Source organism: Mus musculus, chromosome 5, assembly GCF_000001635.26.
Source record: "Mus musculus strain C57BL/6J chromosome 5, GRCm38.p6 C57BL/6J".
Taxonomy (NCBI): Eukaryota; Metazoa; Chordata; class Mammalia; order Rodentia; family Muridae; genus Mus; species Mus musculus.
This window is the reverse complement of record NC_000071.6, coordinates 107,493,506-107,515,538: the sequence shown is the minus strand read 5'-3', so window position 1 is coordinate 107,515,538 and position 22,033 is coordinate 107,493,506. Positions and strand designations below refer to the sequence as shown.

At 40.2% G+C, this 22,033-nt stretch overlaps 1 protein-coding gene across 3 annotated transcripts in view; it reads right to left on the bottom strand.

Moving 5' to 3' along the window:
• Nucleotides 1–2,978: 2,978 nt before the first annotated feature.
• Nucleotides 2,979–22,033, bottom strand: part of Btbd8 (BTB (POZ) domain containing 8) — a 74,631-nt gene continuing 55,576 nt past the window's right edge. Inside the window, exons 10-18 of one of the 3 annotated variants that reach the window (NM_001378266.2) lie at nt 19,486–19,668; nt 18,666–18,803; nt 17,689–17,818; nt 15,451–15,512; nt 11,525–12,200; nt 10,945–11,035; nt 10,409–10,548; nt 6,417–8,663; nt 2,979–5,187 (exon numbers count right to left, since the gene is read on the bottom strand). In NM_001378266.2, coding sequence (NP_001365195.1) covers nt 4,718–5,187; nt 6,417–8,663; nt 10,409–10,548; nt 10,945–11,035; nt 11,525–12,200; nt 15,451–15,512; nt 17,689–17,818; nt 18,666–18,803; nt 19,486–19,668 — 4,137 coding nt within the window. In that variant the 3' untranslated portion in view covers nt 2,979–4,717. Of the gene's footprint in view, nt 8,664–10,408; nt 10,549–10,944; nt 11,036–11,524; nt 12,201–15,450; nt 15,513–17,688; nt 17,819–18,665; nt 18,804–19,485; nt 19,669–22,033 lie in introns of those variants that run through there. The other 2 variants (NM_001384112.1, NM_001168557.2) reach the window with 2 other exon arrangements.

Genomic DNA, 22,033 nt, shown 5'->3' with positions numbered 1-22,033 from the left:
AGCCATCCGGGCATGGTGGACTGCGACTTTAATGCAGGGTCTTCCAACATCTCCTAAGCTGCGCCATTCAAGCTTTTATCACTGCAAACTACTTTTACCAGTGTCTCTGCCTTTGTCGTTCAACTCATAATCTTACATACTGCTACCAAAGGGTTTTGTTGTTGTTGTTTTGAGATTCTACAAAGCACATGCTGCCTATGAACTTGTAAACACATGCACACACATAAACACAGGTGAAGAATTGAGGGGGACTGGCTGGCAAGAAGGGGACCAGCAGCAGTTGTGAAGGGGGTACAGACAGTGACTAGGATCACAGTACATTATATATTTGCATGAAGTTGTTAGAACGTTCTAAACTTGAAAGCGATGCTGGCTTCAGATTATGCTGCAGGAAAAAACCACTGAGTTTTGTAAAAGGACAAATTTTATGTTATATAAATTGTTTAATAATAAAGATTTTATTTAAAAAAAACCTTTTGATAGAATAGCCATTGTGAACTTAGTTAATTCTATTCAACATAACCCTTGTCTACTGAGAGTTAAACCCACGGAACTGAATGTATAATGGAAGCTTAGAAATTATAAGTTTAAACCGGGCGGTGGTGGCGGTGGCACATGCCTTTAATCCCAGCACTTGGGAGGTAGATGCAGGCGGATTTCTGAGTTCAAGGCCAGCCTGGTCTACAGAGTGAGTTCCAGGACAGCCAGGGCTATAAAGAGAAACCATGTCTGTCTTGCAAAAAAACAAAACAAAAAACCAACAACAACAACAACAACAAAAAAAAAACAAGAGAGAGAGAGATATTTTAAGTTTGCAGACTGTATTCCTAGATACTTCAAGATCTAACTCCAGCTTAGCTCTTCCTTTTTGTCTACTATCTCTCTTATCCATCCTGCACGCCAGTCCTCCGAGTACTGCTGAGTCTCAACTCATCCTTAAAAGTAGCATCAGGTGTTATCTAGATGCTCAAAGAAAGGGGATGAAAGACCTATCTATCTTCTCCAGACATTTCCTCATGGATCCAAACAATCCAACTCAAAATAAAAATCTTGGAAGTTTAAAAAAAATGAAGGCATTTTTTTGATTAGAAGTCTACAATCTCATGTAAACTAGGAATAAAAGCATCTTCAAAAAGTTTATATCCTTTTTGGTTTGCAAAAAACTAAGTAAAAATGACATACCTGTTATGTATGACACCAAGTCCCCAGCCTAAGGTACAGACTCAGACTCCAGCCTCAGCTCAGCTGGGGGCAGAACTTGTCAGTGATGCACCTCTAACCTCTTCTGGATGAGCTGTTTGTGTTTCTGACTCTGAACATGGACAGCTGGGATTTTACCATATGATACTAATTGGTTATTTTTCTTTGGTTTCTTCCATTCTGTCAGATGATCCAGAATAAAGAAAGAACACACACACATACACAGTTGTACACGTGTACACATATATTCAATTATAAGTTTCTGGGAGCAGTGATATGACTCAACAGATGAAGGTACTCGTCACCAAGTGTGACAACCTAAGCTTAATCTGCAGCACACATATGGTGGAAGAGACCCTGACTCCTGCAAGTTCTCCTCTGACTGCCACACTGTGCTGAGGACACTCTCACTCACAACAAATGAATGTTAAAAAAAATAAAATAAAAAGTACATTTCCTTCATAAGATGTAGTGAGAAGACTGTAGGAGCCAGAGGGAAGGATGACTGCAGGCAGGGGGCGCTCACGGTACAACAGGACACCTGCACACATGAACCACCCACAGCTATGACTGCACAGCAGATGAACTAACGTCTTTGAGCCAAGAGGAAGTCAGGAGGTATGGCCCCAAGATGAGTACCTACTGGCAACCGAGTCCTCTTGTCGGAGGGAGTGGCTCAGCCTCGGGCATTGGGTCCTCAAGAGGCTACCCATGCTCTGGTAAATGGCCCTGTACCCGTGTATACACAAGCATACAAAAGTGGACACTGAGTGAGCTCATGGATAACAAGGCCTCATTTGCTCTCTCTGTTCTTAACTTTTACTTCAAGCATTTCCTATGGACTTAGTGGCCTTTCGTGTTGGTAAAGAGCAGGGTGTGGGCCAATCTTTGTATGAAACGCTATGCACTTATAAACAGTGCATTTTTCATAACTGTATTGTTTATACATTTGCACTGAGTAACTATGAGTGTGTGCAAATTCTCTTTCTGAATCAGACACAATGTACATTCTGTGGGTTTAGGAGACAGGGGACAGACTGCTGTCTTCCTATCAGAATCTTCTCAGTGGACACTGTCACTGCTATATCCACTGGAAATGGCAGGAGTCACATCACGAAGTCAGCATTGTTGCTGGACATGGTTCCAGCAAAGAAAACCGGGCAGATGCTGCAATGGCTGTCCTGTCTCTCACGTTTGGGTTTTGGTCTCTGCGTGTTGCATTCTTGGTTACTTTATGCATTATGTTTCACTTTATGACTTTTCCTGAGAAAAGTCCTAAAGTAAACATTATCTGGCCCTTTAAAAAGTACGTTTATGTGTAAAGATGTATTTCACAGACCTGTTGCGACATTTCAATGTGTTGATGCCTATCTGAACCATGTAATGCAGTCTCTAACATACAGTTAGTGGCAGATAAACTTAACAGTTGCATGCATTTCTGTATCTGGCTACGGCTTCAGTCCATGAAGAGGTCCTGCTACAGAGTCCTGCAGCAAATAGTGGTAAGTGCATGTTCACAAAGCAGCTAGGAAAATTCGGGAAGTGCTCAAATTCCCTAAGTGGTCACCACTTAGGTAAGACGAATCTCCAGTGATCTGTCGGCAGAAGTGATATGTAACTGAGTATATTTTAAGGCTTAATAATTTAAGGGAGAGTCTTAAGACCCAAGGATGGGAAAGAAATATAATTTCAATTATAAACTTCTAAACCTCAGGGGAAGTTTACTGAAAGGAACATGTAAAACAACTTCACATTGAGAAAACAAAAGCCCACGTATGTCTTGGGAATGAATGAAGGTGCACTTTAATTGTCATCACATAGTCATTTCCATACTACAAATGTTTCAGTGTGTCAATGTTTGAAGGTGCACTTTGTCATCACATAGACATTTTCACACTACAAATGTTTCAGTGTGTCATTGTTTGTTCACAGCTCCATGAGAAAGAGTGTTCTGTGTGGTAGAAATAACAGCAAGTTGGAATTAAGAAATAATGCATTCTACCTCACGAGTAGGCTGTAGGACCTTTTCATTCTTATGGCCACAAAAGCCTTCCTTTACCATTTAAAGAGACTAGTCTAATCTTTAAATTTCTACCAAGCTTTAAGATATAAAGTATGTGTGTGTGTGTGTGTTCATATTTCAATGTTTTCCTTACATTCTCCTGCCCTACACTAGAAACCGAACTTTTTACTTAATTCTATTTTACCCTCTATTGAGTGCTTACATCCAATGCCTATTTATTTACCTGTTGAGCTGAGTATAACTAAGCCCCACATGAATGAGTAGTCCTGCAAGAGTGTCTAGCTTTTTAAAAAGGCATAGAACCAGGATCGGAGGGATGGCTCAGTGGGTAAAGGCACTCGCCACCAAGCCTGATGACCTGACTTCAGTCCCTGGGACTCCCGTGGTGGAAGGAGAGAGCTGACTCACAGGCTGTCCACTGACTTCCACGTGTGTGTTGTAGCACACATGCACATGCCTACCCACAAAATAAATTAATATAAAACACTTAAAACCTTTTTTAAAATTCATGAGAAACTTTTATGGTATAATAGATGAGTGCTTAAATGAAAACGTAATTGTTGTTTTGGGACAAATAGTTCTGTATTAACCTGGTTGTTATTTTCCCATCACCTTAAAGGGATCCTCATTAGCATCTAAGATCCTACTGCTCCTCTCTTGTAGCACTGATTATCTGGTTTTTTACAAAGCTACAGACTGAGAGAAATCTGACAGACAAAGGACATAAACAGACAAGAGGAAGCACACGCCCACACTAGGACTCACTCAGCTGCCTCATGCACGAATTTTGGTTAATGCTGTGTTAGCTCAGAGCAGTGCAGCTCCAAAGTATTCCTACCATGGCATGCAAGACAAAGTGACTGTTAGAGCCAGCCACAAACAAAACAGTTTCTACATGCCTTTGAAGAGAGGAAATAAATTCCTATCCCTGACATAAACAGAAAAGCCCAACTCCTCTTAGTTTATTAGCAGTATGGCTGAAACTCAAGGTGCACTCACCTCTCCATGTCCTAGTCCTGAAACACTGGGGAAGCTGGGGGTCCCTCTGTGTCCCCAGACGCAACACTCACCTGAGTCTGAATGTTATTCACAGACTGATTCTGTACGGTGCACACTCACACAGTAAGTTTATTGTTAAATTATTATGATACCATATGCAGAGTCAAGAGTAAGGGGTTGATCTACTTGTGTACTGACATGGAAATTCTTGAATAAATGAACAAATTATTAGGTAGGAAAGAAAACTGTAGCAAAGACTGTTTTCAGCCTTCTAACTTAATTGATGTAGAAAACATGCTCATAAATTTAGAAAAACATTTTCAAAATATGAGACATCATATCAATAAATAAGCTATATTTACCTCAATAAATTAAAAGACTCCATCAATTTAAGGACAGTCTGTATTTGGCTAACTAAATTATAATTTAAATATAAAGTAGGCATCAAAAATACAGGGGTGGCGTAGTCTAAATCTTTCCCGACTGCTGAGACTCCTAATGCTGAGTTTCCAATTCCAGGATTGTCCACTCCCCTTGAGGCGAACAATCTGTGGAAGAAACACTAGCCGTGGTGGCACTTGTTGCCGAATCATCAAGTGGGGATGACAGTTCACTCCACCTGTTCCAAGTGTCAGCGTGTGCTGAACCCTGAGGTTTCGAGCTATCTCGAGCTAAGAGGAGTGTCTGGTTGATTAAATACTGGGCTAAGCTTAGGTCTTCAGGCAGAGAGCTTGTGATATTTAAGTTTGCGTCTTGTTCAGAAAGCAGCTGCCTCAGCAGTGTCCAGTCCTGCTTTGCAAAGTGCTGCTCGTCTTCAGAGCCCCTGTCTGCGACATGGGTTTCTGACTCCACTTCCTGCTCACACGCTGCTGTTAGAGACATCTCATATATTGGAGAGAGGGTTTTTGAAGGCCGGTGGTCATACATGGAGGTTTGTGCCATTGTATCACAATCATCTATGTCTCCTGAAATAATTCACAATACTACACAATGTAAAAATTGCACGTCGACTCCCCTCAGAGTTTTGTAGAACAACATTAACACAACATAGCAGTATTAGCTTCTCTCAGAAAAACATAAGATGGAAAAAAATAACATTTTTACAAAATTGACAAAATTTTTGAGGCATTTATTTTCTGTGTTAAAAAATTCAAGGGTAATGTTTAGCAGCAAAATCAATGTAGGTAACTAACAATAATTTTCCATATTTTAATTTGAAAACTTAGAATACAGAAAATAACAAATTACTTAAAAGATAAACATAAAAGCACACACAAATCTAATTCACTACAATAGAAACTCAAGGAAGAAAAAAAGACAGTTATCTAAAGGTATCTATAAGGTAACTTGGTTTCACGGGGTGGGGGGATAAATACACTCTATCTAAAGTCTTATTTGTATATGGCACATGCAAAGGAGGATGTGAACCAGGACAAACAAACAAAAATACAACTTTGGAAGATCTCCTACTTTATAATTTTACTGAATAGGGATTTCTGGTCAATATTTTTTAAAATTATGATACATAATACTCAACCAGCTACTATTGCATATTTTAAGTCATTAGTTTGAATTATTGAAATAAGAAAGACATAAACATAAAACAATTAGACAAAAAATTATCTTAGCATGTGATATAAGCCTGGGCTTTGTCATATACTATCATTCTAAATATAATTGCTTAGGAAATTCTTCACTTGAAAATCTTAGAATAGAATTATATTGATCCTAAGAAAGTTTTAGTCTCTGTAAAATGCATATAAATTATGATGATTAATCTATTTAAAATAGTTTACTGCTTTCAGTAATATTACTATGGTTATTGCACGGCCCTCTTAGATCTACACTAGCAAGTCCATAAATCATGTCCAATGTAAAGTAAAACTTCCCATAGTCAAGATGCTTACATTAAATTAAACATGATAATTGAAATGACACCAAACTAAGTCCTTGTCTTTTCCAGGTAAGATCTAGCATGTTATCTGTCTGTGTGTAATAAACAAGGTTTTCTACTACATATTAATTATTCACTAAGGTTGTAAGCAAACAATAAATAATGAATAGCTAGCTCATTTTCATATCATTAATAAATTTAAGTTCTCATTTCAAAGTTGAAACTGTAGCTTAAATATTCTAACTAAAATATAGCATCCAGGGCTACAGACAGCTTTAGACTTCTACTTCTGTACATTACCTGAGAACACAGCGTTATTAGCTCCCTTGGGAGGCGTGGGACGGCTCTCTTTCACTTGCCCTTCCTGAGGCAGCCCCTGGCTGGGACAGGAGTCCAGAGATTTCACTGAGCTGATCTTTGGTATATTGGAGCTGAGTTCTCTCTGATGGAGCTCCAAATGACACGGTCGTTCTTGAGACTTAGTGTCCCCATCCATGAATGTGCTGTGCTGCTGAAAGCTGTGAGCCGCCTCCCGTTTACTTATCACTTCTTCGTTTTCCGGAAAAAGCTGTTGGCTTCCTTTGGGTGGGACATCTAACCTGGTCTTTTGATCTGTTGAGACACATTGTTTATCTTGTTTTTCGAAGTCTTTGCTTCTAGAATTCAGGAGAAAGCTTTCATTTTTATATCCACCATTGCCTTTGTTGTGATTATGCTCTGCAGTAGTAGCTTCATTTTCTTTGAAAAATCTAGAGTAACCTGTCCTTCCATGATGCTCATAAGAAACACCATCAAAAACATCAGAAGGTGAAAGAGAATCTAGGGAAGGCTGAAAGGGGGTGTGGCCTTCACCTTCATCAGATCCCACTTCTTCACACTCATCTACCGAGAGCAACACTGACCTTCTAAACTTCTTAGTTGCAGAAAACTCACGACTTTCATGTTCAGCTCCATCGTCAAAAGCTAAGTTAATTATTCCCTGAACCTGCTGAGTACCTGAGCTGCATGGAGAGGAATTTTCCCCAACATTCTCTGCTTCAGATCTTTCATCTTCTGTTTCATCTGCTGAAGAAGAAACCTGGTCCCCTTCCTGAGCAGATGGGATGCTACCCCGTGGCGTACTTCCCTTCTCCCGGGGATAGCCTATTGTAGATCGAGACCAAGGTTCTGGCTTCTTCCTAGGGATCTCGTCATCACTTGCCGAGTGGATCTGGTGGTCACCCCCACCCTGCTTTCTCACTCTGACTTCAGTCCTGAGGTCACCCTCGTGCACCTTCAACTCTTCAGGGGTGCTGGTGTCGCTGCTGCTCCTCCCAAGGAAGTCATGGCACAGCGCTGTGCTGCACTTGGAGATGCCTCTGTCGTGTGAGCCCTCATCATCCTGAGACCCCCCAGCATCATAGTCTTCTGAGCGGGGCTTTATGTCGTCTGAAGATGTGGTAGCACTACCAGTGTCGGATTCTGGACTCTCTCTTTGATGTGTGGCACCAGTGTTCAAATCCCAGGGGCCCACGAATGGAGCTTCTGGAGTTCCATGGCTCTCTGGGGTTTCTGACATTTCCATATTTTTACAATTTTTTTCTGATGGTTGTCCCAAAAGACATTTGGAAGAAACAGCTGAGGTGACTGTAGCACATTTACTGTCCTCTGTAGCACAGTCGTCAGGTAACTGGCTTTGAGCTGCTCCATGAAATGTGAGTCTTCTGTCACTTTGAGTAGGGTTGAGGGTACTGCTTGTCCCTTCAGGAACACACAGGAAAGCTTTCCCATTTATACAACTCATACTTGGTTCAGTATCTGTGTTTTCTCTCCCTGTTTCTCTCTCTCTATCTGATAAATAGGCTTGCTCTGTATTTGCTGAGTCTGAATTATGAACTGGGTTAGAGTTTATCAAGTTTTCATTTGGATTTGAAATCACAGATTTCAGAGCAGCAATGCTCCCACAGTTTGGATTCCCATTGCACTGACTCGAGTCTTTGTAAGCGGATGTGTGACTTTGCTCTATGCCAGCCAGTTCTGACCTCAGCTCACGTTTCACTGAGTCGCCCAGGGTTGACCTATCTTGACATGCTAGCTCCAGTCTCTTTTTCTCTTGACTGCCTAATGGACTTTGTGGCTGAGGTCTGCAAGGTATCTGGGACACTTCAGGACCACTGGTGTCACAAGCAAGGGTACACGGGGACTCGTGAGGCCTCTGTTTAGAGACATGGTTCCTGCTGTCACTCACACCATGAAGCACGCTTTTCTCAGCTACCTCAGGTTTGGAAGGTCGCTGAGAAGCATGACTTTGCAGCATAATTTGTCCAGGAAGCACTTTTTGTTTTGAATCTTTGCTGTTTACAGTTCCACCTTTCTTGGGCTGACTTGGGATTTTAGGCATTGGTACCAGCTTTGCATTAACCTTCTGCAAAGTTGTGTGTCCTTGCTTGACAACTTTTCTCTTAGGTATTTGCTTATCTGTTCCATGCCTCAACCTTGTTACATTTTCATCAGACTGCCTTGAAGAGACTGAAGATTTTACAGAGTGTGGTGACTCCCCTTGGGATCCTAAGAAAGTTCAGAAATGCAAAGTACTCTCAAATTCTAAGGTGAAATTTAATGTTTTCAAATCACTTTAAAGAAAATAAAATTAATAAAGCAAACACAGGGAAACATCTAGTATTGACAGTCAAAAAATAAAAAAACAATGATAAAGTGAAAAAACCTAAATATTTTAAATATAGAGGGACTATTTTATGATCTTACTAAAAACCCTTAAAGAGAATCTCTTTTCACCAAGAACCTTCATCGTGCCCAAATTGGATTTACATAAATCTGCAACAGCAGAAACTATCATCTTCTTATATCAAACCAACAAGAAAGCTCTTCTCTTTGAAGTTTTCTTTTTTGGTGGCAGGGGGAGTAAACTAAACAACACAACTGAAAGGAAGAACTAACCTAAAAACAAATGGACATTTGTTGAAATTATTCATTTCTCTTCAAACTGGAATAAACGTATACCGTATAATTATGGTTATAGCTTACTAGGGCTAACAACCCAGATCTGCTGCAGTGAGAACCAGATCATTGCCTACAGGAGATTCAGAATTAAAATTCCATTTATGCATCTGGTTAAAGTCTTAGAATAAAAATTTGGGGCACTCAAATCTGCCAACTCCAATTACCAACTTTTTGTTCTGTGTGTGTTTGGGGGTGTGGGGAGTTCTAGAGACTTGTGAAAGACAAGCAAGTACTCTGCCACTGAGGTACCCTAGTCCTATAGACCATTTATATCTCATTTCAACTTTTACTAGGATATGAGTAATCTCATCTGCCTTGATTTTTAATTGACTTTCAGTATTAATTCATCATGCAAATCAAGATTATTTTGGGGGTTTTATAAACTGCTCTTACACATGAGTGCTTAATACACACACAAAAAATAAATGTGTGTGTGCTTGTGGTGTGTGAGTGTGTATGCACATGTGAGCATGTCAGAGGTCAATCTTGGTGTGTGTGTGCGTACTTGTGTGACGATGTGTGTACATGTACACGTGTGCATGATAGAGATCAACTCCTCAGGAGCGACACACTGTTCCTTTTAAGACATAGTCTCTTATCAGGACTTGGGCCTCACTGAAGAGGCTGGGTTGCTGTTGGCGATCCAGACTCAGGGATCTTCCATCCACCTCTGCCTCCCTCACCAACCTTCACGTACAAAGCCATCCCTCAGCCCTCTTCCTTCCTTCCTATCTTCCTTCTCTCACTTTTTATTTATTTTGAGATAGTGTTTCAGTAGCCAGGACTGGCTTGGACTCAGTATACAGATCAAAGATGACTTTGCTTTCATCCCTCCAATGGAAGGACTACAGGCATGTGCCACTAACCCCAGAAAGAAAGCAATGTTGAAAATGGGCTGTTACATGCACATTATATAATCTAAACAGTATTGATTTTTCTTGCAACACTGAGGAACAGCAGCGTGAGGACAGCTCTGGAGGAACGCCCTCTCCACACAGCTGCTCAGCTCCTGCTGTTCTTTAACAACTCCTCAGTGCTGTTTTCACAGACATAATTCCTCAAGTCATCAAGGAAACTTTCAAGGAACCTAGGCACGCTACACAAAAGGACAGAATTGGAGACCAGTCAATGGCTCCTTTAAGTTTATCTCCATGAAGGACAAGACAACCCAAATCAATCCCCTAATGCTAAAATGTCTATCTAAAAGCCACAGAACTTTATTGTCTTGCTTATGTGTAATGGCAGTCCGGCTGACACAGGCCCCAGAACCCTCGGGGGCCCTGTGGCTTTACCTTGAGCTTGAGCCAGGGTGGGAGGGGCGCTCTTCGTCCGTGGCTGAGCTGCTGTGCATCCATTGCTGCTCCCTCTTTTCTTCGCAGCTGTCTGTGGTGCTGAAGCACTAAGTCCTTTGCCATCCCCTCTTTTTATTACACTAAGAAGAATGACTGCACTTAGTATTACAGTGACACTCCAAAACGTGAACTCACAAACACCTGTGCATGACCACAACCATATACCATTACATAGTTTGTCAAAAGATAGAAACTCTTCTGAAAATAGAGAAACCTATGTTCACAATCCTTCAACTTTTGAAAGAGTAGACCACATACGATAAGTCAACGCATAACTTCACATGCCATTAAGTATAGCTAAGAAACTTTCCCTGTATTTCTTCATTTTATATAAATATGAACTAAGAAAGTTTAAAAATATAATTTCATAAATACGGTTAAATAACAAAACATCTTTTAAAACATTTAGCTAAGAATTAGTATATAAGTAGCTTGCAGAGACAGTTGGGTGAAACACAAGCTGAAGAGAGTCCCACCTGCTATTCCCGTGAGAGTCTTGTTCATGAGTAAAGCTTTTGTTACTGGCTGTTCCATTGGTAATTCTTGCAACTGCTCGAGACTTTACTGCTACAATAAATTGCATAAATATACAGGTTAGACACTAAAAACCAAGTGCTGATATAGGAGAGAACACACTTTCTCAGTTTGTACATATCTGTGTAAAACACACCTTAGCACTTAAAGGTAAGTAAAGCATGCAAGGGTCATCTAGGAACCTTTAAGCATCAGGAACTCAGGGCAGGGACACAGCTTATTTAGTAGAGCACTTGCCTGGCTTCGTCTCTAGCATTACACAAGTCAGGCATGACAGGTACAACCATAGTCTTAGCACCTGGGAGGCAGAGACAGGAGGATCAGAGGTACAAGAGTGTCCTTAGTGACAGCACAGGCTGATGGAGAGATCTTATCTCAAACAAATGTTTGCAGTGCTGAGCTGCTAGTGCAGACTGCCTGTCTAGCATGTGTAGAGCCATGCTGCCCTGCTACACACACACACACACACACACACACACACACACACACACACACACACACACACAAAGTGCTGAAACCCACCTGCAGTTGACATTACTCCATTGCTCACCATCTGTCCTGGGGAATCACTAACGTATGGCTTCCCATCACGACACTTGTCTTCTACTGATCCGTTTTCCTTTGTCTCATCCACAGAGCCCATGGAAGCCAGAAGCTCCGTGCTGGAATGTGTAGATCTACTGGAGGGCCCTACAGAGGCGGGGCATGTGGAATCTTTTCCTCTCAGTGTTTGCAAAGGCTTGGCTCTGGCTTGCACGTTCAGGTTTGCAGTGAGTACCTTAGGTCTTGCCCCTGTGGTCTCCACTTCTTGGTTCTGGACTCCTTTTCCATGTACTGGGTCCTTCCGTCCAGCTGCTGTCACTCTTGATGGTCTTCCCACAACAGTGGATGACAAACCTTCTATCTTTGTATGATCACTGTTTTCTGTTTGGGGCTTTACCATAGTTTTAGACTTGCCAGAGACATATTTTCCCCCAGTTTTCATCTCTTTCACAACTTTGGACATTTTTGTACTGTCACCATGCTTGGACACTTTATTTATACTGTTTCTGTTAGTGCTTGATGCATGTCCTGATGCTCCCAATCCATCGGATCTCATCTTCTGATTAGTAGAGAGAGAGGTCTGACACGGTTTTTTGTTATTTTCTGTCCAAGGTTTTATTTTTAAAACATCAACATCAGAGCCTTGTCTCCTTTGCTAAGGAAGGGGAAGGAAGGAAGGAACGAAGGAAGGGAGGGAGGGAGGGAGGGAGGGAGGGAGGGAGGGAGGGAGGAAGAAAATCCTATAAATCAACAAGTTTTTGACATAGAATATTTTATGTTTTAAGAAAGTTTTGGGTTGGCTTTTTGTTATTGTGACAGGGTTTCACTATATAGCTTTGGCTGGCCTGGAACTCAGTATGTACACAGGGCTGGCCTTAAATTCGTAGAGCTTTGCCTGTCTCTGCCTCCCCATGTGGGGACCGAAGGCATGCACCATGAGACCTGGCTTCAGTGAAGTTTTTAGAAGCAACAATTGAGCAAAGCTCACATAATGCTCTTGCCAGTGGTCTCCCAGGGAGCACCACAGCCCAGCTTCTAAATTCTTATTATGATTCAGGATCACTCAAAACTTGAGATATCCCTTATCATTTTCATAAAAAACACCTTTGGTGATTATTACCTTAATCATTTCTGAAATACAGCATTAAATATTTATTTAATTTGTGGTATTACAATCGAAATTAACCCATGAAGATTCAGGCTATCCTGAGTGATAACACTTGAGGGTTTCTGAAGCCCTTTCTTAGGGTCCATCATTTCAATTCATACTTACAAAATAATCATTTGAAATAGCTCCTGCAGCTGTCTTCAACTGTTAGATAAGAAACTGGGTATTAAAGCACACATGTGACTTATCCAAGGTCACATGCCTGGCAAGGACAGGATTGAGACTAGAGCTTATGATGTAGTCATCTAATTGTAATCTGAGGCATACTATAAACATTTTCACCACAATTCTCTAACTCTGGGAGTCCTTTTTAAAACAAAATGACAAAGGCTTCTAGAAACACAACATGTATACTTGAAAAGTTTAGGTTTAAAAAAAATCCTAGATGGCAGACAGCACTGGTCATCTAGAGGTTACAGAGGAAAAGACATCTAATAAGAGCTGAGCTGGGGAAAGAAGAGGGGAACCCCAGGGCACAGAGCAGCCAACATCTCCATACGGAAGGGAACCTTAGAATAAAATATAAATACATCATCCATACATGCAACTGCTGATTTCCCTGACCTTGGTAAAGCTGCATGGGGTTATAGGGCGGAGCTTGTGTTGCTTTATCTTCACAATTAAACCCTTTATGTCCCATAACATATCGGGAGTGCAACAAAATGTCTGTAACCGCTGTTAAGCATGTAGTGATATTTAGTTCAAGACTACGTTTATAAATATAGAAGGCTTCCAATATATTAGAAAATTGACTCAGATAACACACATGTGCATGGATACATGTATATGTATAAGACAATAAATAAAGGCTAAATTTAGGCAAAAGCAGGGTGCAGTGGTAACAGAATCAATACATTATTGTCCTAGCTTTGACTTAATGGGGCTGGGGTATTGTGGAAATTTTAAGCATATTTTGGCTTTAGATTATGTATGTTTGCAGAGTGGAGAATGCTTTCCTTCAGAACAGTGCTCCAAGAATTCTAAGTGTTGTAAATATCAAACAGCCTCTTTCCTCCTTTTTTTTTCTTGATTTGAAATATAATCCCCTATCCCCCTGACCCCTTTTGGTTTTTGAAACAGGGTTTCTCTGTGCAGCCTTGGCTGTCCTAGAACTCACTGTGTAGACCAGGATGGCCTCAGTACCACAGAGGTCCACCTTCCTCTGCCTCCCAAGTGCTGGGATTGAAGGTGTGCACCACTGCTACCTGGAATATTTCTCTATTTTTAACACAACTTAGCAAGCTTCTCTGTAAGGCCTCTTCCTGTGCTTAAAACTGACCTCACTTAACTTACTGTAGCCTATGTACTGTGAACTATCATGTGGTATGTGAAATGTATGTATGCTATGAGATAAATACATGCTTTAGAAACTTCACAGTACATTACAGAATGATAAGGATCTGGTGCATATGCATTTCTAGGCAGTCTTGGACTTATATCTCCCGAGTTTATACACATTTCTTATAAATTCACAGCCAACTGTGTGTGTGTTGGGGTGGGGGGAACCACAGTCTATTAACAAAAATGAGAAAAGAGGACTAAGCTTCTAAAAGGAAACCAACTTTGTTTGGAACCTTCTTTGTCTTAGTGGGTACTTCATGCTATGTAGTGTAGTTGGCCTTGAGCTCACACTCCTCCAGCCTGTCTCCCTGGGATTGGGATAACTATGGCCCATGACTCTCACTTTATTAGATGTTAGATGGTGTAAGGGCTCAGGACATGATGCACAAGAGGACTCTGAAACACTCCAGAAAAATGACAAAATTCTCCATTGTCTGGGTTTCCAATCAGAAATATGGAGGGCTTGATGCCTCCTGTTCTAAGCCAAGAGAGCTATGTCCTGGCTGCAGAAGTTGTAGTTCCTAGCTAGTGGGCGATAAGGAGGGAGGAAACAGGATTCTCTGCCAAACTTTCAAGGGCAATCTGTTCTTTACATTCTAAATCAGAACATTGAATAATTGAGTCCACAATATCATTAGACTATGCATAGATTAGTATAATTTTGTACTTACATATTTTGATGACATGAATAGCCATATAATAACACTTGGAAGGAAGAAAATATATTTCACACTATAATAAAGTCATCAAATATTTTTTTTAAAAGGAAAAATAGCAGAATACACATGTTACTCTTTTTAAGAATGGAGTGCAGTCACGTTACTCTATCGCTTTATTGCACAGTGGCTCTCTAGACCCCTGGGAAGCTTGTCATGTTGCAGTCACTGGGAGGCAGTCTTTTTATATGTCTGACCCCATGCCCTCAAGCCCAGGGCATTACCGCTATAATTACTAATTATAAGTACTTGACTACTTTTAACACTATATGAAAGTATACCAAATGAATACAAAAATAAAGCACACTGTGCTCTTAACACCACTTGCTTCTTTTTACCCTGCAAAGAGAAACCTGGAACAATGAGCCTTCTCTTGTGACAAGGCTGGCTGACTAAAAGCAGGCACCAAACTGAATCCTAGATGTCTTAACAATTCCTCACTTATTGGAACAGTGCCAATACGTTATCTGCCAAAAAGAACTTCAAGGAAATTAAAAAGGCATATATTTCCTATGCCAAATGAATTTGGGACAGTCACATCATTTAAAATGTATATATTAAATGCTCAGTTGTTATTTCCTCTTAAAAATAGCTTCAACTAATAAACATGAATTTTGCATTGTAGAATAATATATTTGCATCGTGTTCTCATTGGCACCTGCGCCGTGCTGGAAGTGTACCTGAGAGCTGGTGAGCACAGGCTTCCTGCCAAGTCTGCGGTCATCACCTTTGTCAAGTGCAGCTATAAACAAACAAAAAAATATAAGAAACATAATTATTAGCAAAGAAGTGCAGGATAATAGAAAGCTAGGAGAAAATGCTATATTTTGATAGAAATTTAAAAATAAACAAACAAACAAACCACTTGAATCCAAAGCAGCACAAACTATTTACCATCACATTTTAAAATAAAGATACTTCAATCTTACTCTGGTCCAGAAAAGTTCATGTTCTTAAAGCTCATAAATGAAAATGTAACATTTAAAAAAATGTTCGTTTAAAAAAGCTGGAATTTTTACAAGCTGTAAATTTTTAAATAACCAGTTTTATTTAGTTTCTAAATGTCAAGACAATATTTTATATATAAATTTAATATGAAAAATATCCAATTACTCTAGGTATACTCTGCTGAAATTAAACATATTTTCTGGTTTTACAATTGATTTTGGGATTGTAGAAAGAGAAGAGAAACAGATGTTGTCCTCCCTAAACATAAAGCAGGAAGCAATCGTGCAAGTCGTCTCATTCCTACTGAGCTAAGTAAAAACTCACTTTGTAAGTCAGGTTTACCTGGGAATTACTGAGAGGCTCATGTTTGTCCTTTTAAAACTAGAACTGGAACGGCACCAGAAAGATGAAATAATGTGACTCGGGTCTAGTCTAGCTCAGAGTTTCAGGGCTTACAGTGCTTGACGGTTTACTTTGAAGAAGGAATTTATTTGCACATATCATTTCTCAAATATCCATGTATTTAGTAAAGCAGCTATCAAACTGCTTCTCCAGTCTCTGTTCCATGGATACATGCTGCCCGGCAGAGCAAGCAACCCTGGAGACAGCAAGGACTGATTTGCAGCAGTCAGATGACGGCATAATAACACACAGAAATTAATAAAAATTATCCAGTCAGGACCACAGTAAGAACCTCAGAATGTTAGAACAAAGGTGACCCAAGGCAGTAACTACGCACAGGTCAGGACTCCTTACAGGTCAACATGCTTGTAATTTGAGAATTACCCTAATGCAGCCTAACAACAGGGAAGTACAATGCCTAACCGCACCACACTGGCAGTTTGTCCAGGTGTGTAAGCATGTGCAAGCATATGGGTTTCTAATTGCTACTATGAGAGATTACAGAACACTGGAACTCAACTTTGTTGTGAATTCCTCTAAAAAGGAGAAAAACAAAGTTTGCTGCCAATCAGAAGCAAGCTCAAAGGACGCCTGCTGAAGGGATGCTGACCTTTGCTTCTTCACCTCAGACTGTGGAAGGAAAGCTGTGTCTGCAACCAGGAAAGTGTTCAGTCTCTAAAGATCGATGATTTGTATTACACGAATAAGGGAATATCCTTGAAAACTCTTGTTTAAATTTATTACATCTAGTTGCTTTATAAAGCAGGTCTAACCATGACTATATCACTTAAGAATTTGACAAACCTGAGGTATAATTTGTCCTCCTTGCATTCCATGTTTTAGAGCACTAAAATGTTTGTTACATAAAATATAAAAAGTGGAACTGCTGAACGTGGCGGTTATTTCTGAGGCACCTGCTTTAACCTAAAAATAGTCACGGAGCCATTTTAGCTCCACACCCTCAGAATTCTATTTCAACATTTTAAAGCACACACCCTTTCTGACAGACAGACATCTTCTGTTTAATGCTAATGTTTCAATCTGCTTCTATGAAATGTCAGAGATCACTGTTTGGCTCCTGAGGGACCCTCCGCAATAGCACACAGTGCATCCCTGAACCAATCAATTGTGAAATAAAGCCATCTAATCTCGGCAGAAGCACAAGGGAAGGTTCTTGTGAGAAAGATGGAAAGCTTCAGTAAAATACACCTTCCAGGGAGAAAGTAAGCTTCCAGGTCTGACTGTAGAAATTGTGCCCTTTCACTTCAAGCTCCCACAAAGATGCTTGTATTTATTTTTTTAAGCAAATGTGGCTAGAATATTGTAGCTAATATATAGAAGGATTAAAAATTGATAATTACATGCAAAAGAAATAAGTTTCATTTTCTAAGAACAGCACACAAAACATGGTTTCTCCAAGCTGCCTAACACATCGCTAGTTTTGGGAAGCACTCCATTGCTGAACAGAAGCTCGCAAATGCTAATTAACTAGCATTCAGAATGCCTTCAAACTATCTGCTCTCACAAAGACCATCATCTGAGGATAAAAACCTCGAAGAACAACATACCTACTTGAATTTTCTGCTGATCATCTAAGTGCATCAGTTTCCAGCTTCCTGTGTGACGAACAGCATAGAAAGACTGTACCAGGAAGGCCCACAGCTTACCACGCACAGCTTGGATCCTGCACGTAAAGCCCTGTGTTCCAGCAACAAATCAGCAGCTGGTGAGCCACATTGTCATAGCAACCAGTCATTATTCCTTCCCGAATCTACTTACTCCTAAGCTACATCAATGATGTCATCAGTTACATTTCTAAGATCACTGAGTACATGCTATTTATGCAGGCTTACTCATTAACAGGGTTTTATAGTGAACAGGAAGCTAGATGCTACTCTAAACTACATGTTAAAACATCAATGGGGTTTTTATGAACACCTTCCTAAACCTTTTCATATCAACTATGACATTGCAAGGTCAAATACTCTATGTAATAATAATAAATCTAATGAAACATTTTATCATTCTTGTAGAATAAAAAATGCCAATAATTCATGATTATCTTATTGTCACTGATTAACTGCATTTAAAAATAAATGATATTTACATTTTTATTTTTCTTACTCAATGTAATTTAAAAAATAAGATTTATTTTGAAAAAAAGAAATTACTAATGCCATAAAAACATTAATTATTAAAGACACTAAAATATACACCTTATACATACAATTTACTGTAATTATCAGAGAAAAATACCAAAGTTGCATTGTGTGAGATAATATTGCTAAGTCCCAAGCTATGCTTAGAATTAAGGAGCCAAATTGCCAAATTCTAAACCTTTATTAAATGCTAATTTGAAGGCAAACATAACTGATAAAAATTTTATTAGTAAATATTCCAAATATATATAAAAAGCTGTATCAAGCCCAAGGTGTCTAGTACCTAATTTCAATGACCTGTGTGACATTTAAAACTGCATGTACAACTGAAAATCTTAAACATTTCCAATATTACATATGTTAATGAGTTTTGCTGCATTCAGTACCATTTCCTTTGTGCTTTCAGAATTCAGTAACGTGTCCAGAGCCATAAGGAGAGAGCAACTATTTTCAGCGGTAATATTGTCTTCAATTGCTTTAAAAATTTTGTCCAACAGATGAGCTGTGCTGCTCATTGCTTGTGACTACAAAACACAGAGTTTGACACTTAATGAAAGAGATGTAAAACACACGAGAAATGTTAGTGTTTAGTGTGACAGCAGCGCAGCTGCCATGGTGGCTACGTAGCATCACCTGAAACTGTAGTCGCCTTCCGTATCTGCTTGAAAAACTGCATGGGCATGATCACTCCCCACTCCATGCACACACATGTACATACACATACACACACACACACACAGACCCACACACATGCATAATACACGCACACACACAGAGGCACACCACACACATATGTGTGCACAGGGTTCTCAAAAGCGAATACAGCCATGATAATAGAACCAGGAAATAAAGACAGCATCTTTACTCAGTAACTAATTCTAGAGAAAGTGGCTCCTTATTAAGATGGAGTTTTCAAGAAGCACTATCTTTACAACATGGGCCTCTAAAGTGTAGCCATGGTGACTGAGGGCTCCAGCTGGCCCAAGGTACACTGTGCCTTGCCAGGGCACTCAGCCTGTCCCTCCTGCCTCTCCTCTGTGAGCCACAGCACCCTGTCCACCACTGCTCCAAATCTGCCATCTGCTGTGGAGGTTACTCAAGCCAGAATAATTTAATCAGAGGCAACCTGACTTTAAAAATGCTTATGCAATTAAAACCAAAACACAAAGACAGGGCCGACCAGAGCATACACTCTAGACACAGTACCTGCAAGAGAAGAGTGAAGTTCTCACTCTCAATGATCTGAGAGAAGTTTTCAACAATAAATGTCACACACTCTTCTTGGAGCTGGGATGCCATCGACAGGGCTGCTTCTGTCCACTTTACTCTGGGTAAACCCATGATCAGCCTGTCACTTTCCATTAGAAGAAAAGCAGCATTCCCATGATTCTAGAATGTTAGAAATACTTGGAAAAATTAGCTGGTATTATTATTCATAAAATAACTTTCTAGACAAATCAAACAGAGGACTGCATAGTGAGCCCAGCAGCAGCTCAGCTGCCTGCCCCTTGTAGCAACAGGAGTCATCTTAGAGAATATCAGCAGGAGGGTCAGACCGTCAGCTCAGTTGTAGAAATGACAGATTATGGTTCTGAGCTATTCAGCTGTGGGATGGGTTTCTCGCACAGCAATAAAATGGAAGACTGAATACTTAGCTTGGACCTTCTCTGAAACATTGAGAACTTAACCAAGGTATTTTCTTGGTTAAGTCCTGATCCTTACACAGACACCACATTCTTTCTGAACCTATTTCTCTCCTTTAAGCTCTTAACTCAAACAAAATTATTCAAATATGAACATAACATATGTATGTTCAATGTCTGCTTTTGCTCACTGCTGGACTGCAGGGCCTACGACTACTGGGTTAATACAGAAACTTTATGATTACTGGATTTCTACTATGACCAGATTCTGAGGTTATATAATAGATTTTTATGGTATTTTACATTAAACCCTTAAACCTTAAACTTTTTATTACTTTTAACAATAATTCATTAAAATGCATATCGTTTCAATTGTCTTAACAGAATAAACATACTCTGCTAGGTTGGAAAAAAAAAAATCCAGTAGTTAAGGGCACTTGTTCCTCTTGCAAAGGACTTAGTTCAGCACCCATATGGTGGTTCATAAATACCCATAACTCCAGTTCCAAAGGCTCTGGCACTGCCTTCTGATCATCACAGGCAACACGCGCACACACACGCTTTTTACTTATTTATTCTTGTTTTATATGTATGGCTATTTTGCCTTCATGTATGAGTCTCCATCACAACATGTAGTGCCCTTGGAGACCAGAAGAGGGCATCAGAACCCCCAGACTGGAGTGACAGATGGCTGTGAACTGATATGCTGCACTGGGAACTGAACCTGGGTCCTCTGAAGAAGAGCTGCTGCCTGGACTGTGGAGCCATCCTCAGCTCTCGTTTTCCTCCTGTGATGGCGTCCTGAGCAGCTGTACTCACTGAGGCTGGGGGAATAACCTGCTGTGCTCTTCTGTTACTTGTGGAGCCAGCCGCATGTAGCTATGCAAGCAAGTCTGGCAGGTGCTCCCTACTGCTTACTATATATACACTGGTATGTTCAGTGGCAGTAAGATTGAGTATAGTAGATAGCCTAGCTTGGAATCTATTAGGAAACTAAAATATGGACATGCTAAAGTGATAACAGATGGTACAGACTCCTTCCATACTGATCTGAATATTTGATGAACCCTAAATGTTAAATACCTTCAAGTACAAAGTAAAAATGTAATACTTCTAGACCAAACACAAAATTTTAATTCAGGGTAATACGATTCAAAACTCAAAGTGAATATAAGGTATTATGAGGAGACACTGCCCTGGGTAGTTGCCCTTGTTAGTTGTCCTTCGTTTGTTTTGCTATTATTGTTCTGTTTTTGTTTTTGTTAACCTGACACAAGCGAGAGTCATCTGGAAAGAAGAAAACTCAACTGAGAAAGTCTCTCCACCAGATTGGCCTATGGCTATCTTCTTAATTAATGACTGATCGGGAAGGCCCTCCTTACTTTAGGCAGTGCCACCCCTGGGCAGATGGTGCTAGATTATAAATAAAACTGACATGACCCTAAACATCTAAATATCTTAGAATGGCAGCAATGTATTTTAAATCTGCTTTACCTTGTCATTTACATCCAGCCTGTTTTTTTCTGTGAAATTGAGATAACAGTACCTGTCTTATACTAAATTTCACAAAAATAACATGTGACATATGAACCATACATGACTTATGGGTACCACTGGTGTAGTAAATAATGTTTCTACTGAACCAAATTACAGCTGGAGTAACTCCCTTCATGAACAGGAGTAACTACGCAATAATGCAGAAAGCCAATACAAAACAGTAGGTGACAAGGCCCTTCGTTGGCTGAGACACAACATTTAGATGACATGAGCGGCACTTCATGTCATTTCCCAGCTTCCCCTGCATTCACCCTCTGTGTAACATGGTCTCACGTTACTACCCATGCTTAGTCAGAGAGACGGGGCTGATTAGGAGTGTATGAGACAAAAAGAGAAGCGGGGGGAGGGGGGAAGAGAGAGAGAGAGAGAGGAGAGAGAGAAGAGAGAGAGAGAGAGAAGAGAGAGAGAGAAGAGGGGGAAAAGGAAGTGAGAGAGGGAAGAACAGAGGGAGGGGGAGAGGGAGAGAGACAAAGTGGGGGAAGGAAGATAGAGAGGGAAAGACAGACAGACAGACAGACAGACAGAGAGGCTTAAGCAGCCTTTATAAGTGATGA